Genomic DNA, 19,413 nt, shown 5'->3' with positions numbered 1-19,413 from the left:
GCCAAACAAACAGTGCCAGGATCATGCTAGAGACATCCACAGTGGCTGGCCAGTCTCAAGAGACATTCACAATTGTACCAAACACTGTAATTTCAGTGTTGTTAATGTACTGAACAGAAGAGCAACACAAAGAATTAAAATGTGATGTTGTAATTTTCTAAACCAGTAGAAACACTGTTGGCTCCCTCTGGTGCTAAATATAACATAGTGTTACACACTAAACTGCTGGAGAAATAAGGCAATGATATAATCCAATTATTTTGTACAGTGGGTGACAGACATTCTAGTAATAAGTGCTACAACAGCACATTTCCTCTTGCAGACAAAATCCTTAAGTCCTTATTCTCAGCCTGTACCAACAGCTCTTATGTGGGGAAAACATAATGCACACCTTTGGGAAGTGTCATTGTGATCCTGTGCACACACACATGCCAGGCTCCCTTTTTCACACCATGGTTTTGCTTCCTAAAAGTGTGGTCTCCATCCTATTTTTGTATGAGCAGACTTAAAAACCAGTTTCAGGCTCTCATTCATTAAATTGGCAGTGATTCCTACAGTAGTTTTAAAAACCAAACCCAAACTATTTCTAAACTGACCCATTTATGTACTGTGTACATTTATACTTAAGAATATGCATTTGTTATGCTAAACAGACTACAGAAATCAGATCAATTTTAACTAATCTATTACTGAATTTGATGTTCAACACAATGTATAGAATAAAAATCAAGCCACTTGTCCTATACATAGATGCAAGTGGCTGTTTGGGTTTTTAAAAATTCTGTTCACAGCTTTGAATTTCCAGTGACACACTAAAGTATCCAAGTATGATGATTTACATCATAAGCATTATTCCTGGAATTGTTTTCTAACGACTATTTGAAATTTGCTTGCAGCTATTCCAAACTGTTAGTTTTCCAATACCAAACAAGGAAGTTTAATAATCTAATCTGAAAGGGCTGGATTTTTGCTGCCTTTTTATCATTGTGTGGAAAGAAGGGAAGCAGGCAGTAGGTTTCTCTTTCCTTCTCCTGCCCTTCCCCTCTTTTTTAACACAATAAAGGTAGAACAGCTTAAAGTATACCGTCCCATGCAGGGCCTCCATTTCTTACTTACCACCAGGTTTAAGCACTGCTTACAGAACAAGGTACATGGTGCGAAGCTAATCTCCTGCACCTCCCAGATTAGCCAGGCCCTGCAATTCCCAATAGAAGAGGGTTTAACCTTAAGAAGAAAGCTGGTAGTGACCCTGTGATTGAAAGGGAGGCTGGTGTCAAAGGCAAGAGAAAGGTGTTCCCGGTGTGCATCTTTTCATCCAGCTGTTCCATGTACCTGTCAGCAGCAAACAGCTGGGTCTGAATCACCACCTGGCTTCCACCAAGTAGGAGCTTAACTCTTCTCTGCCAAGCTTCTGTCCCCGCCCAGAAATAAATAAGTCTTGCTGGCACCCTCCAGTTACCAGTTGTAAGTTCAGCCTGAGACATGACCGACAGACACTATACCTTTTAAAACTCCATGAGAACCCCAGGTATGAAGGGCCTTCTCAGCAAACACCTACTACCAAACCTCAGTGAACAAAGGAATTCCTCCACTTCCTGAAAGCATAAATTCTGTAATTTAACTACTACTGTCTTAAAATCCTACTTAACCACACTTCAGCAAAATTCATATTTTTATTTTAGATCACTATTCCCAAATAAATTAAATTTCTGCAAAGAAGTATAAAGTAAGCTCAGGAAGATCAAGAGCTGGAAAATTTAGATATACTCACAAACATCGTCTTGACTCTCAGAGCACGTGCGGCCTTGTGTCCCCCACAAGTTAAATATGAATAGTATCAGATTTTTGCTTAGTGCTACTTAGTGCCTTGAAGAAAGGTATTATTCATACTTAAATCTTATTAATATTCCATCTAATAAGAAATATAACACTAGTGTTTTATAATTGAGTTCTATCTCTAGGATTTTGGACTGTAGCTATGTACCATTTTCTCCATGAGTGAAATGAGAAATGTTGTCATAGAAAACACTACCTGTTCTTAAAAACAAAAAATAAAAAGTCTGTTGTAAAATCTTTCTAAATATGCAAATCACTTTGTACTGATTTTAAACACTACACACAATCTATTTTAAGTAATTATTTCATTTAAAATAATAATAATAACTTTTAAGGCAAATATTCTGCCCAAACAAAGGCTCAGTATTCAAAAAGAGCCTTTTTTGTGATGTAGTATTATAATAATTATAATACAGTATAATATACTGCATTATTATAATTTAGAACATGCTTGACTGTAACACCAAGCGTCAACTTGAGGGAAATTACTGTAACATCACTAAGTGGTCTTTGTTTCACTTCAATACCTTCCAGAGTGTATTTTGCCCTTTCAGCTGAATGAAAAGGTATCATCTCAACCAACCATTCAGAATCCAGAAAGAACTGCATTCACTACCATTAAGTCACACAAAAGTGTGCTTACACAGAAAAAAAAAAAAAAAAAAAAGAAAAAAGAAAAAAGAAAAAAACCAAAAAAACCCCCAAAAAACAAACCCACAAACCAGCACACTGCCATCAGATGTCAAGAAATAGCTTTTTTTCCTCAACGTGGACAGTATCAATTAACATTAGCAGACAACTAGGTCACAACCTGTCACTTCAGTAACGTCATCCTTGACTGTAAACACATTTCCAGTGTGAGAACAATAATGTGAACGGCTTTTTTAGTTGCCGTTGTGTATCAAGCCTTCATGTAGTGTGCAGAGAATGATATGCTCAGCAGAGGCACCAAAGACAGTCCCTAGCCATTGTGGGCACCGTACTTACACATGCTGCTGGGCCCTCAGAGGGGGGCTGCAGGTTACACAGCATTACTATTGATACAGCAAGCCTGAAAAAAACACTGTAATTTAGACAGCCTTTAAGCAGCTGATCAAAAGGCTCTGACAGAGATGTTAGGAATGGTTAAGGATGTTTCCATTTTAACTGCTTATCCCATTGGGAGATCACCATCTCTGCAGGAGAGCTGGCAGAGTGGGATGGTGTGCCCATGCCCCAGCTGCTGCAGTTTGTAACTTTCTGTACCATCTTCAGCTGCAGAGGCAGGTAAATGCACACTAATATGCCACATCAAACTGGGGATGCTGATGCCAACCTTCATCACTACAATGCCAGCAGAGGTACCGGCCAGATTGCTCAGGGACAGAAACACCTTAAACCACTGCAATTCCTTGCTCTGTTGCAACAGAGAAAGGAACAGATCTTGCACAAGCATAAATCTACTGGTCCCAAAGTAAACTATGCTTAAATTGTCTATCTCCACCCATTAAAAGAGAGGAACTGCTAGATGAAATATAAAAACATTCATACGGGATGCCAGACATTCCTGTGATCAACACACGCCTGCTTTACACAGTTCTCCTCATGCTGTGGAGCAAAGTATCAATAAGAGGGCACAACTATTTCAAGATCAGAACAACCACTCCTCTTTCAGCCACAAGCCAAGAGTTTATTATTAAAACACAGACTAAGCCAAATGATAATTATGTCAAATATAAAAATGCCCTTCTTAAATGTCCTACATTCAAACTATGCTGCTCCTGATGGCATCTGCTAATCTAGTGTAAGCTTCATTAAGCTCAAGCCCTTTATTAAAAGCACATTTTCTTCATTAAGGCTTAATTTTATGCAAACATCAAGAACTCCAGAAATTACTTCAGATATACTAGGAACTTTAACAGCAGTGAGTTCCTGCCAAGGCCCATTTCAGATTGTATTTACTGACATGTAGATCCTGGATTTAATATTTTATTATATGAATAATTTGCATGAGGATTTGAATAGGATTTTACCACTGAATGTTACTGCAAAGTCCAATTTTTTATCACCTGGCTTCAAACATATTGCATTTCTGTACTTGTCATGGAAAAGAAAATCAAGGCAATGCATTTTACCCATATTAATCTTGCAAGTCACTTCTAAGACCTATACAAGCAGAAATATGTCTGATACAAACCCCCAGACTAGTAAGAAGCTAAGATGGGGAAGCTGACAGCAGAACTGGCTGTTGGTCTCGCCCTCCCCTTTCCATTACAGAGGCATTAAACCCCTAAGCAAATCTCCAACTCTGTAAAAGACTTCTAGCCAGCAGTCAAATTTTCCCTCCTAGAAAGGATTAGTTCCCACATATTTGTGTATAAATATTTGCTGGACTGGAACCTGGCAACTTCACTGAGTAAGCAGCTCTCCTGAAAGTCAGTTTCTACATCATAGCTTTTACATAATCTAATCCAATCAATGAAGCAGGAGCAGGTTACTCACCGATCAATCACTATCTCTTTCTGTCTTAGCAGCCCCTCTTTAATTTTCATTAGAGATTCCCAGTTGCTGAAGTCCTGATAGCTGGTAGCTGGGTAACTTTGACGAGACGTTCCAGTCGGAACCTGCATAAAATAATCATAGAATTAGCCTCCAAAACAGGAAAGATAAATAATATGCTAGATATTAGGGCCCTTACAAAGACGTTTCTTGTTTCAAGAAACCTAACAGTTATTTTTCAGTTTAATTCAGATTTGCTTTATATAAAACCATCAGATTTATAAACAAGTTTCTTGAAGCCGACTTCAGTCCAACATCAGTGATTTAAAACTTATTTCATCATTTGTCTACTAAAGAATTCATAGCTCTGAAAGCAGTTTGAGATGAAAAGCTCATTTAGAATTTAAGTATATAATTAAGACAAACACCACTAAATGTTCACACGCTGCTGCAATTCTTGTAGTACTACAAACGAGATAGCTTAACAGCTTTAGACCTGCTGATAACTTCAGGTAACAGCTACCATTCCTTTCACTTGACTCCCACCTGTAACTTTAGCATACAGAGAAAGAGAAATTCCCCTAGATGTGTGTGTATCTGAAATACAGAACATGAGAATATAATTCTGGTTAAATTCTAACTATTTCCAAGAATAAAAGTTTCACAAGTAAGAGGTTTCAGGCTTTCCACTAATCTTTAAAAAAGTCAGTCTATGTGTCTCAAAAGAAACTGAGGATGACAGTTGAACTGAATATGAACCAACATTATGGTTTGGAAGTAAACAACTAACTGGAATGTTTAATAAAAAAAAAGTTTATACTCAGAATATAAAAAGTAATACAAATATTTTAACAGGGAGTGACAAAAGGGAAGGTTTAAGTTAGAAGTTCTGTGATCAGTCTGAGGGATCCCAGCATCAGCTGCCATTAGGTATCACCTAATCTTCCACCAGTCCTTCATCACTGAAAAAAAGATTTTGTTTTTTATTATCTTGGAGGTAGTCTGGATATGTTGCCTTTACATGTTTTTGGAAGAGAGCAGAAGGAGAAAAGAGAGAAAATATGGCTTTTTTTTTTTTTTAAGTTTAAATACATTTTAGGATATTTGTAATTTTCAGTTGAAATTATAATAAACTGTATTAAGACCAAAACATATAATCAACAATTACAATTAGGTAAACAATTGTCAAGTAGTCCATCCGTCTGGTCAAAGCTTTACTGTGAATTATAACACTCAATAGAGAGAATTCACTGCCTAAACCTCCATACCAGGATGCGCTGAAGTCAGAAACTCCTGACAGCTGTGGTCTCTTCTGTAAGTAAAAAAATTATTTTTTCCCGTTTAGTCTAGTTTAGTTCAATCCCTAGCTTGCCTACTGATAAAATGGACAGAAACACATTCTTCCTCTTTTAATTTATGAGTTAAAACCAGATATAAAATGAAAATGACAGGACTTAATAATTCCAAAAATCTTCCAAGACTGACACACACACACACACACCCCCCTTCCCCAAGTCCAATTCATTTGCTTCAGGGAGTATTTCCTTTGCTTAACAAACTGGATAGCTTCAACAGCAAAATTAGTTATGAATGACGTAAAAAAAGCATCAACAATTCTACACATAAAACACTTCATGCCAATTTCTGGCCAAAGACACACTGAAAATGTTGATTGTGTGTTGCATCTTTATTGAAAAGGCCATATTGACTGCATAAAACAGTGCTTTTTGAGGAAAAGTAAAATGTGAAATAGTATTAAAATTAGATTTTCTCTTAAAATGGTTCACTGATTTATAACTATGGTTAATATTTCTTATCCCATGCTCACGTATGATTGTATCCCACAAGCAATAAAAACCACAGAAAACATCTGAAAATTCTCTCAATTGTTGTACCTAAAAAAAAAGGTGCCTCATACAATTGCTTACTGAAGCATATTCTAGGTTTGAAAGCTTTGTGGGAGTAAAACTTGTCTGCAATTTCTAGTAAGTCAGTCCATTAAACTTATGCTTGTCAAAGGAAGTTACGTTAAAGATGGCACTGCACTCTACTGGGAGCCAAGGAATGGCAAAGCTAAGTGCTGCTTGGATTAAGATCTGCCACCCATTTGTTAACATTTGCTATCGATTTAACAGTTGTCTTGCTTCATTTTTCATGCACAATGATCAATATAAGCATTAAAAAATCCTAAATTGGTGATATCACCTTGGCTTTTTTTGGTTTGGGCAGCAGTCAGATAAAACTTAGGAAAGATACCAAGTCATGGTTCTTCCTGTAAGTAATACATGTGCAGAGTTTTTAAGGATCAATGAATCTAAAATTAATTTTGCCTGGGTGGCTCAATCCAGACCAGATAATTTCAGAGTCATCTCTGGTGCTTACAGAATACCTTTGGACTGTCACATATTGTTCTGTATTACAGTTATCCAAGTGACTAGCTGAATTAACAGGCACCAGCACAAAATTATTTCAGTGAAAGTCTCTCAGTCACACATGCCATGTCATGCAGTATAAAGTGACAACATCAGGAACTATCACTGTACTATGTGTCATTACATTTCTTCCTTTGCTTCTCCCACTGTAATGCTGAAGAATATTTTTCTATATCCACATCAATATCATCATGCAACACTTTAAAAAAAAAAAAAAAAGAGAAAAAAACAGGACTTAATGCAGCTGGGATTGGATCCTTACTTTTCAGAGATAGAAATTCCATCTCTACCCAAAAGAAACAATCCACAAGGGTTTAACATGATAAACAGGAAATACATGGCTTTATAAAGCCAAATCAACCCATTTATTGAGCAAGGTGAATTTTGTCTTTAAAATTGAGCTATAAAAACTAAGAGATTAAAGACAACTGTTTAAATATGAATCCATCTTAACTGAAAACATTTTAGAAGCCACCAGGGGTTTGTCTAGCAAAACTCTTCAAACCAAGCAAGCCCACTACTTCCGTCTAGCACCTTTGCAAACTTAACAGTCTGCACTAAAATTAGAAAGAAACCCTTCAACTTTCATACAATAAGTGACTATACAGGAAGTCAATTAAATATTAGGGCTGTTGAAAAGCAAGGCAACAAGTTTTGCAAGTTAAAAAGAGTAATATTTTGTCAATTAGATGCTAACAATAGTGTGTTTTTTTAAAAGAAAATCTAATATATTAAGGCCCCATTAGCTGACCGACCAAGATGCACTTGGCTTGATATATATCTAATTTTATGGAGTATACATATGTATATACAGCATGTATAAAAATAAATAAAATATTATTTTGTGTGCTTCAATTTGTCACTCTGAACAGATTAAAACAACAACAAAAATATTTCTGCTTCTGATATCATGTTTCAGCCAATTAAAAAAAAAAAAAAAAGATTATACTAAAAATACTTCTTAGCACTTCCCAGAATAACAAGACACTTCACTCATTTATGAACACATGGTGTTGACTACTCCAAACAGCCTTCTAGCTGCTTTGAATAGTGTGGTAACACACAGGTGGCCCACTTACATTTCAGTATTTTGTCTCCTAAGGACATCAACCCAAATAGTGAGAGTAAGATATACTTTTAGGACTCACATACTGAAAGCTATCCACAACTCTAAAGTCCTCAACTTGAATCCTTCACAACTACAAAATAAAATACTAGCTTGAAACACATGATTCTCTTCCACCTGCCCTAGAAAATACACCTGTTTTTGTCACCTGGCACCTCTTCCATGAGGATCAGTCTTGGACTGAGAACGTCTGGTCAGTTAAAACAGCATCCTTTGCACAGTGGCATCCAAAGGTCCTCACTGGCTTGTTTTTTGACAAGGGCTTGGCCTTGACTTTCACAACCTGGCAAGCCTTCAAGTCACTGCTGAGGCACAGCTGGCTGCTGGGAAAAAAATAAAAAAATCCTTGCTGTACTAGCCTATATGCAAATATTTATTGCTGGAACACACATTGCTGACTGATTCCATCATGTTTTGTAACAGTGGGAAAATAATTTTTCTCTGGACTAGAGGGTAACAACATTTGGATAACTTAGGCCAACATGGCTGTGCTTTTAATTGCACTAATTAAAATTATCTTCCCCAAACATGCTCGTAGTTTCTGCCTGAAGCAGTTCAGTGTCTCAGCACAGAGTAGCACAGCGTTCCACATAACATGGAGTCCAAAAAAGTCAAAATGATAGCTAACCTCAAAAAAAAAGAGCAATGGATCTTAATGTTGTGGGTTTGTTTTTGTTTTTTTTTTTTTGCTGAAAGTTGCAGTTTAAATAATTCAGCACTGTCTATACTACACCTGTAAAGTTTTCACAGTCCATTACAAACAGCTAGCAGAGCACCAAATGTTACGCTGTGAATGATCCCTTTTGGCCAACTGCTTGCACTGCCCCATGCTATCACAAAACCCACTCTGTAGCTATCTTCCTTCTCTTGCTGCATTTTACAGGTATTCGTTATTCAAGAGAAAGAGTATTCCTGGCATCCACAGTTAATCCAAGGCAAAGAATCAGCACAACCCACACCAGCAGGAACACAAACAGTTGCTTTAGTTCGACTGACAGTGGAGGAAACAAATATGAGCGTCCCCAAGGCTGTGCTTCAGGGACACAGCGCTTGCCCTACCACCTCACTGAGTGCCAAGGGAGAAAGAAGAGGTGGATGTGGCAGCACCAAACCCAAATTCACTCTTATCACAGAGACGACTCTTGTTCTTTGCTCCCCTGTGATGGAAAAGGATTAGATGTGTAAAGGCAGAGCAGCAGTCACCCATGAGCTCCCCGCCCTGGGTAAGGAAATAGGGATTTACCCATCCCTTCCTCCCCACCCAGATTTCGTCCTAACATCAGGCCAAGTGTTTCAGCTCACACCACCTCCTTTAATTCAGATAATTGTGGAGGATCATCCATCTTCTTGCCAGCAAAACACAACAGGGCTAGTGGCTCTCATGGGAAAAATGAGATGAGGCTGCAACCATGGAATCAGGTACTCATTTTACATCACTTCAAAAGCAAAGAAAGGAATCAATTCTATAGAAAGAGGCTGTGCCTTGCTGAAACACCCTAATAAGAACAGCCACAAAGAAGCATTATAACAGATTCCCAGATGGGTAAAAACAAGGCTATGGACTGAATAAAGAAACCTGACTTGTGGTGTCTGTATTTCACCACCACCTACTTACCGTTCCACTCTGCTCCATCTTTGCCATTTAGGGGAGACAGTGTTTCTGCTCAGCAGGATATAATCGCTACACTTCTTGGCAGCAACACCTAGGCTGTATCACATTTTGCTATACTTTCAAAGATCTCCAGCAGTCACAGGGGAAAGAATATCTAATCGTGCCCTTGCACCCTTATTCCAGCCACAGTACACGTGTGTTCTTTGGGGAATTTTTAATGAGGAGGAGAACACAAAATAAACACTGAAACATCATCAAATTGCAAGATACTGAGAAATACAGATATCACAGAGAGGCTAGCATTGCCAACAACAAGTGGTGAAACAAAGCACAGGAAAAAAAAAAAAAATCAGTAAGGCTTGTGAAAAATTCCCAAACACACACTTTACATAGACATGCACCCTGCAAAGTAATTAATATAAGAGTGACCACAACTAACAGGGAGAATAAACTTGACAGGAGTTCACAATTTAGTGTCAGGTCACAGAGAAACTGGGTGAGGGAAGGAATAAGACAGTGACTTTAAATGACTTTGACATAAACCCAGCTGGAAGAACTTGCTCAGTTCTGGGCACCGTGCTACCAGAAAGTCACTGAAATAGCAGAACATGTTCAAAGAAGAGCAACTTTAACTTTTAAAGCTTAGAAAGGGGGAGTTATGGGGGTAAACAGCACACAGTCTGAAGAGACATGAAATCCGCCAGCAAATACTTTGTTTCCTAGGCTGAGAGTCCATACAGACCAAGGTTGATGGAATGAAAACTGAAAGATGACAATTTGAGATAAGAGTATCACGAGAAAACAAAACAAAACCAAAACGAAACAAAAAACTGAAAAGAAGGAGAAAAGTAGAAAAAGCATCTCACAAACAACTGAAACAAGATTCAGATTTAAGATTTTAGGATCTACACCAAATAAAGTTAGGAACTAAAGGGCAAACCAGCCCTTACTTGATGACACATGAGGACTTCTCACTGTTAGGGTTAAGTTATGCTGGGACCAAGTACTTGTGACTAAGGACAGAACTGACCATGCTATGCCACGAGGAGAATCAAGACTCATTTAAGAAAGGGCTCACTTCAGAAAGGGCTCACCTTAAAAATATATAGCCACAGTTAACTACATGGATTTCTACAGATAAGCAGCCAGTGCGACAGATGCACTAATTGTTATCCCAGTTTGCAGTAGCGTAAAATAGCATTGGTAATTTGGAGTCTCAAAATTGGCTAAATAATACAACAAAAAAAGGACAATTTCCACCTCCCCTGCCATTTCCATATGGGTTTTTCACCATTATAGAATCAGACCCATTCAGTTTGGCATTGCAGTATCACACAGGGCCTTACAAAGCAAGCACATGAAGTCCTTTGCTAATGCACTAACCCGCTTCTTCTCCCCTTTGCAGCAAGCATTTGAAATTGCAAGAAATTCTGTTCTGCAAAGTTGGGGGGAGGAGGAGACAGGACACAACGTGCCCCTCATCATTTACATGAAACCGCACTACTGCATCTGTTGTATGACTTTTTAAAGCTTTTCCAATAAAAAAATTAAAATGCTAATGCCGACTACTTACAGACAACACCATCATAATGGTATCTTTTAGAAAGTGGAAAGCTTTCAAAAAGGAAAAGAATAAACAGTAACAGCATTAAAATGCCTTCTAAAAGCAGCACTCCCTCTAGCCATTAAACCTTTTTCAAGAATGTCTGTCGAAGTCTCCTTCACAAATGAAATCCCCATAGCACACAAGGCATTACACACTTTATTAGAGACCTCACAGACTTGACCCACATAAGCCAGGAAGGAATTTGACTGTCATACAAGTTACTGTTATTTGTATATTTACTTCTTTCCCAGCATTGTTTATACTGCAGCTGAGGCTTCTGAACTTTATCAAGGTCAGGTTTGATAACCGTAGCAAGAAAAGAAGACATGATCCCTTACCACAATGGCTTACAAATGAATTAAGGGCAAAGCATAGCAAGTACATGGTTGCTGGGATACTAAGAGAGATGGGAGAAAACAAATGCGAAGGTTAGGTATGCTATGCACCATGGAGGGGAAAAAAAAAAAAAAAGGCACAGTTTTGCCACTGATGGCATAGTTACAGGGTTTTGATAGCAACTGCATAGTCACTTTAACGTCGCATAAATTTATACTGCTATCAAAGGGAAGGGGGCCTGTTCTCCTGCCACTTCGCACCACTTCAGACATTCATACCTTTCAGCTCCCTTCTGACAGCCCCAGTCCTACACTCTCCCTCCATCCCGTCCACATGAAAGATATTTGTATCTAGGTCAGGCTCCTATCAGATTCATCGCACAAGGCCATGTGAAATCTAGCGCTGGCACACACCGTTAAGTGGAAAAGCAGTGTACAAGACGACTCATTTTGCAGTGGGCACAGCTTTGTGCTGGATTAGTATGAACACAACCACAAGTTGAATTATCTCAACTCCAGACAGTGACAAACCCTCCAAAAGTATGTTTGTGGACCAAACATTTTCTAACCTTCTGAAAAAGATATTACTATGCAGTTGCTGTGACACTGTCAAGTTACTGGCCATGACGTGGTGTTTAGATATGCGACCTAGAGAAAAGGAACTTCCACACGGAGGTGGCATAAGAGAATATAAACAGAAGTCTCCTGCACTTTTCTTATCTTTCAAAATACTCCTGTGATAGTTAGCTGAATTATTAGAGCACAGCAGCACAGTCCTAGCCTACGTGCAGAGACTGTAAGTGTGACAGACCTGTATGTGCTCAGAATCTGCATCCAGCAGGGGTTACTGAATAAAGCAGGAATATCACAGGGCATTAGTAAGGGAGGTGAACCAGAATGCCGGCCACCACTGAACTGGCAAGGTTTCATTCCCTCTAGCATCTTTGACGGTATCGTGCAAAAGTCTCAAACAACAAACTAAAGAAGTCTCTGAAAAGACTTTGCAAGATCCCTACAAGATGCACGTTGTTACTGTATGAGGCAAGGACAGTCTCACTACAAGAGGCTGCAGCCACTCAGCAGTCCTCCGTGGCTTTCTCATCTCTGCCGCCTTAAACTATTACGCTCTTGAAGGGTGAAACCAGCACTCCGAGAGCTGCAGGCTAGATCATATACCCTCTTCTGCTTATCTTCCTATGAACAATTACACTTCTCATGCTTTTATGTGTTGTTATAACATTCCTTTATACTCCACGCAACACCAATATTATTTTTGTCAGAAATCCTTTCCATTTATATTCTGGCAAATGTTATGAACACAATACACTTCTAGGTGCCACTTAATGTGACGTTAAAGGAACAGTGCCTGGAATTTTCCACTGATAACAATTGGGTCTTTCCTAAGTATAGAAGCACTTGTTTTATTAAGTGTTCATTTTATCTTCCCATTACATTTAAATTTAAATGTTCTTAAAAAAAAAATTAAAATCTGGAGATGAAAGGGAGCTTCCACAAAGAGAACAAGTTTAACTTTTTTTTTTTCCCCTTGAAGCTTTTAGTGAAAGCTTCACTGTTAAATTTTTGTTTGTTTGTTTGTTTTTGTTTCCTATTCTGGCCTGGAAAACAGCCCGACCAGAAAGTGACTACAGTTATGCAAAGCCCACAAAAAGACCATTATTTTAAGTGCTGCACAAATGTAGGACATACATTATTCACTACAATATTTTATGGACTGTACAAGTAAGACAGAAATAGATTGGAAAAAAGGAATAGTTGGGAAGACAAGGTAAGTCACAAACCAAATACAAATGGAAGCACCCCTAAAAGTAAAATGTCTTGGTCACTTGCACTCAGGCATCCTCAACAGAGTTCCAGTTGTTTATAAAAGCCTTTATGGTAAATACACATTGCTAACATCTACAAATACCAGTTTATTAAGGGCCAGTGTTGACTGTTCAGTCATTACTGATGACTACTGCCCTCGGCCAAAAAAGAGTGGATGCAAAAAGTGACCTCAAAAGCAAGAAGAAAGGCATCTTTTTGCCAGCCTGCATGAACTCTGCAAGGATGTGCAGAGCTGGCCATGAGCCTTGCACAGAAATGGACAGAAGCCCTTCTGTACCAAGACAATAATGAAAACAGTGCAACTTGGGTGAATATTAGAAGGAGAAAAAAAAACACCTTACCTGCTATGCAGGAATCGGAAAAGAAAATTTAAAAGAACCTAATAAGCAAAGAGCAATGGATTCTCTTAACAAAACATGCGAAGAGATGGAAAGAGAGGTAAGTAACTCTGAATTTAATTTGAAGCAGGTGTATACATTTGGGGAAAGCTGATGCTCTGCAAGTTCTTTATCAAGGGTCCTGATTTCCCAAACTGAAGATCTGTAGATTCTGCAAAGGGTGCTGGCCCCTGAACCGGAGCCTCTCTTCTTCTGTATCGCATTTGTTTTAGCTTTTCATGGTTTTAAAAGAAACAGGAGCCACGAATGTAATACTCACCAGATTTAACTGAAGTTAAAAAGAAATAAAAAAACTCCCACAAAAATAAAGCAGAAATGTTCAAAATATTTATATGATGGCAAACCCAAGTATCCACACAAACTCACAAAAGCACACTTTATTTAAAAATGGCAATCCAGAACTAGTCTCTATGGGCACTTGCAGAAAGAATGGAGTCTAGCCAAATTCCTGGAACCTGTGCATTTCAGGTATTGCAGATGCAACTTCTGTACATGTTATAACTGACAGCACTGGGGGAAGGAATGACTAGGTAATATACTGTTTTCCACTCCCTTTTAGGCTGATAAAGCAAAATAGTCCATAGAAAACAAGACACCACCACCTCCAAACACCCTCCCCCTCCCCGCTTAGTTCTTCTCCAGCTCTCATTACTATGAACATAGATTAATAAAAGACAGGGAAAAAAAGACAAGGATTTTCTATGAACAGCAGCAAGTGGGGGATTCAGTAATACCCCCTTACTAGTGATTGGAAAACAAAACCAAGTTCTCAACAAAAAGAGCCTCATGCAGAGTTAATAAGGTCAATGGATGTCAGAGCTCTGCACACCATGAGTACAGTACTCATTTACATTTCTTGGCAACTACCTTGAAAAACTTCAGCAGATGGAAAAATTAGAAGCATACTCATGTTTTCTGTCCCCACTGCCAGAATTCCCCCTTGGAGGAACTAGCTGTGTTTCACCCCAGAAACCAAGCAAGACAGCACACTGTGTAAAGACTGCTTCGGGCAGCGCTTCTACCAACATCCATGTATAGCAACATGTACATCACATATCATCATGTAAAACATCATTATTCAGTCACTTGCCCCAGAATGTTGAAAAGAAAAAAAATATTTCTTTTTAACTCACACAAAGAGACCATGTACCTGCATGACTCTCTAAATTTCAGAAGGAATTACAGAGGCTTTGTGCCTCTGACAAATCAGGTCCTGGAATCTCAAAAGTCAGACATCCAAAAATGCCTGGCGTGAAACTTCTGCATCACTGACAAACAGAAGAAAGGCAGCCAGTTTAACACCAGACTGTCTGTGAAACTGGGAACCACACAAACATGGAAGGTAGTCACACAATTTGTGTGTGGAATAAGTGACGGATATTTAAACTGTTTGGCTTCAAACCAGATTACGAACCTTTCCCACTTGAGTTTATGAGGGGTACTTGAAACACACTTTAACAAAAGTAGCAGTATGATGTAAGGGTGCATTTCAACATCCGTGTCAGTGTGTGAAGGTGTTTTCCTTCCTTAGGAGATAAACTGGGGGGGGAGTCATAAGCACCTTCTTAATATAAGCAGAAAGAGTAGAAAGAGTTCACACTAAAGAAACAGATACCACTTCCATCACCAGCAATTAATATTTGTCCCTTGTAGGTCTCAAAGTACCTTAAAAATAAACCAGCCTTATAATTCTCATTCTACAGAAAGGAAATAGACAGAGCAAAGACACTTTGTCCAAGGATCTCCAAAGACCATCAAAACAGCACATTCTCTAGTGCGGAAACCATTTTGTAAACAAGATACCGGTTTTAATAGATACAAATGAGGTTATCCCTGCCTAAAGAAAAATATGTGTTGAATAAAGTTTTTGATTGAATTAAAAAGAAAAACAAGGTCTTATCCATCCAGAACATCCTTCAAGCCAAAATGGAGATGTAGCTGCACCTTCTGTTCAAGAGGATCTGAACCCACTTTTCATCATGCTGGAAAATGTCACAGACATAGGCAGGTCTCCTGATGACCCAGCTGGAGACTCCCATTTGGGTCCAATACTGAGAGAATGAGAGGGCAAAATGATCCTCAGCGCAGTGATAAGCCACTTCAGTAGAAGTGAAGCATCTGCAGCAAACCCTTACTAGTACATTAACAGTGCATCAAGAATACCAAACATTTGGAAATAACTAAAAGCTCATTCAAAAACATCGAGTTCAAAGCTGTATATACACATCTTTACCTGGTTTCTCTGTGACTGAAGCTCAAAACAGCTTCCTTACAGTCTTTGAAAAAAAAAAAAAAAACACATGAAAATCTGGAAACGTGGATGAGACTCAAAAGAATAATTTTCCAAATTCCAGTCCACCGCTACTTCCATTAAGCTGTACTCTATCCACTACTCAAATTCAAAACACCTTCTAATTCTCAATTCCCCTTTCTGCACTGTCATTACTAAGGTATTTTAGATGACTGGAAATGTGCAAAAGCTACCATATGGAAAGAAGCACCAGGAAGCTCAGGTGGTCTGTAGGGAACTTAAGAGATGCTCCATACTTTGCTTTGTAGTTCTCCATGCTGAATCAGCCATACTGAAACACTCACACTGAATATTCAAGCAGGTGTGTTTTCCAACTATATAACCCTATAAGCATATTTGAAGACCCTTTTTACACTGAAATGTCCCCTTTTTCCATTCCCTTCCCCTTATCAAGTATGCTCATACTCTGTTCACAGTGGTAGCTACCACATTAAATGAATCAAGTAAAAGGGTATATCCTTAATGTGTATACTTAACCTACACAGGAGTTACTGCAATCTGAAGAGTTTCAAATTTAATTTAAATGTTGCAGTTTATTGCAAGGAAAAAAGAACTATAAAGATACATTCTATCTTTCTTTTAAAACTACTACTAGAGTAATCCAATATAACATGAATTAGGCAACCGTACTTTAACACAGAAGGAGGCTCATCTAGAAGGTGATTAAGTTCATGTTTCAGAATGAACTGCCTTTGTTTTCATTTTCTCATTCACAGAGATGTCAATACTACTTTTACACCAAATACTCATATAACCATCTGATACAAAGGACTGTATATCAAAACCCCAGGACCAATTAACTCTTAATAGAGGTCACAAAAAGAGGAACACAAATAATTTCTTCTGTAAGATGGAAGTCATGAAAAGAGGAAGAAAAGCTCTCCTTCACATCATCTCAGTGGCCAGGCAGCTACAGACAAAAGGACACGTGAGACTATACATGACAAAGTTTTCACACTCCAGTGAGTGACAACACAACTTCCATGACAAAGCAGCTGCCCGTAACAAAATACATAGTCAGAAAATATTTGCAGGAGTGGGAAACCTGTTCTTGCTACTCAGAGATGGTCTGAACCAGAGGAGTAGAGCAACAGTTTTATCTTGGCACAGTCTACAACAGAATAAAGAAAAATAAAAAGTTTTGTACCTCAAGTTCTCAAATAACAGAGTTTAGGATATTAGTTTTCTGAGGTGCTAGGAACAAAACAAAATTTTATTTTTAAAATAAAGATTTTTTGCCTGCATACATAATTGTGAAACAACAATTCATTTCTGAAGAGGGAAAAGACATTCTGCTGTTTAAATAAACTTCAGTGATTTCTGATGAAGTAAAGTAAAATACCATAGTGTTTTAGATAGTAATTCCATGTAAGAAAGAAAGGAAGTGACAGACAGCTGACATTCACCATGGGAATTATGCTAGTCTTATAGAAGAAGAAGGAAAAAAAAAAGGCAGGGCAACGGGCAGAAGAAATAAGAAAGATGCCACGCTGCAACACCAACCAAGAGAAAGCAAGGTGTTTCTGGTTCACATTTCCCATATGCACATCTCAAAGTAGGACCAACTGAAAATTAGCCTGAAAACCCTTTAAAAACGCCTGACCTACGTGATTCACCATCTCGATCTGAATAAAGACTCCACAAAAGCAAGATGTCGAGGCCACTGGTCTACAAGCTCCCCCTCCACACTACATGAGGGTGGTCACTGCAATACTCTGCGCGCGAGAACCCTTCAGCTCCTAGGCGCTGCTAACGTGTTCATCATTTGGGTAATGTTTATGCATTTCTGTTAGGACAACCTTCAGCTGAAGATAGGCAGCAGCTGAATCTAAACCCCAATCGTTTCTCGTCCATTCTGCAGTTACTGTTTAAGTGGAGATAATCCAGCACCACCACTTGGCAACTGGAACATAGTCTTCCAACTTTATCTCTCCTTCATATGCCTTTGTCTCACCGTTCATCCATCACTCATAACATGTCAAATAACACAACTAATCTCTGTGCTTCCTAGAACAGTTTATCTCAAAGACACTCAACACAGTTTCTTAGGTATAAAGATCTCAGCACACCACCTAAAACACATTGTTCAGCTTAACCAATTGAGGACACCAGTAAACACCAAAATACAGTTCTCCCTGGCATTTCATAGAAATAAAAAAACCTTCCACTGTAGTGAAGATCACCAAACTTCCTATTTTGTATCATGTTGCTATTTTGAAGACACTTAGCATCACTGCAATTAATTGCTACTATTCAATTAATTGACCTTCATTAATCTAGGAAAAAAGTACACTTCATTGATATGAAAGCAACCAGGTGTTTTAAAGAGCATGGCTTTTTGTGCTGTCAATATTTTGTTGCAAAATAAAAAACCTACATGGGTCAAGTCTGTGCTAACTCTGTTGCCTCCAAGTGAAATAAGCACTCCCTATGGGCGTATGGGAAGAGGAAGGCCACTGTGGATTTTCAGAGCAAGAGCCAGGCAAAATTTCTTGTTCCCCTATTTCTCTTCTAATGTTGGGTCAAAGCGCTAAAGACAATAAACAGGCACTATACAATTCTGAGCCCTGGGATCTGCTTTAAGGGTTAAAAGTTCATGCCAGAAAGAGCAACTGAAATGAAAACATTCAAGCTGACCTTTCCAAAAATGTCTTTGGTTAGTAACAAATCAGAGGACTAGTCCTGCTAGAGCCTTCAGCATTTCCAAAATGAGAAGTATTTCAGCCCAAGTTGTGTAGTTTTCTGTTGATTTCTTTTGTGCAGTTTTTTTAATTACTTTGCCATGGTATGCTTCACAAGTTGCATCTTCAAAAAGTAAGTTCACCTTGCTTATAATGAAGAACAAAATGTAAAAAACAAACTAATTAAATGACTGTCCAATGTTTAGGAAAAGTAAACACTTCTTGTCCCAGAGGAGAATAACATGACGCAAAGACTGGATTTCTCAGCAGAGCTGTTCCCTATAACGCTAACAGAGACCATAGGTCTCACTATAGAAGCGGGGAAAATCTGCAGCCTCAGAAAGGCAATTTCATCCACATATATCCAAAAAACACAGAGGTTCCAGATGTGAGAATCACTTAAGTCAGATAAGCGTTAAAGGAGGTGTGAGGTAAAACCTACAAACATATTTATCATAAATCTATCAAATTCAAGCAAGAAAACTCAAAGGCATAAAAAAAAAAAAATGTTACTATCTCCTTACTTGGTGTAAATCTGGAATGTTGTTCACACCAGCTGAAAATATTGCTTTTCCCATCTTTTTAGAAGGAAGAAAAAACTCCCGTCCTCCCTTTAGGCTGTATTAGACCTGCAGTACAGATGTAACTGAACAATACATTAGCTGGGTCCTTTCCCTTAGCAGAGATCATCAAAAAGTGTCTCATAAGCCACATTTGCTGATACCTGAATGGCTACAAGCAATTACGCTGCAG

At 38.4% G+C, this 19,413-nt stretch overlaps 1 protein-coding gene across 1 annotated transcript in view; it reads right to left on the bottom strand.

Moving 5' to 3' along the window:
• Nucleotides 1–4,317: 4,317 nt before the first annotated feature.
• The window catches only part of LOC104471901 (centrosomal protein of 85 kDa-like), a gene marked incomplete at both ends in the record, with an annotated part of 67,086 nt that continues 51,990 nt past the window's right edge, over nucleotides 4,318–19,413 (bottom strand). Inside the window, one exon of the mRNA XM_010087400.1 lies at nucleotides 4,318–4,439. Within this exon, the coding sequence (XP_010085702.1) occupies nucleotides 4,318–4,439 (122 nt within the window). The remainder of the gene's footprint in view (nucleotides 4,440–19,413) is intronic.

This window comes from Pterocles gutturalis, unplaced genomic scaffold, assembly GCF_000699245.1.
Source record: "Pterocles gutturalis isolate BGI_N339 unplaced genomic scaffold, ASM69924v1 scaffold8361, whole genome shotgun sequence".
Classification (NCBI taxonomy): domain Eukaryota; kingdom Metazoa; phylum Chordata; class Aves; order Pterocliformes; family Pteroclidae; genus Pterocles; species Pterocles gutturalis.
Note: the sequence above shows the minus strand (reverse complement) of the source record. Positions and strands in the feature narration are given on the sequence as shown.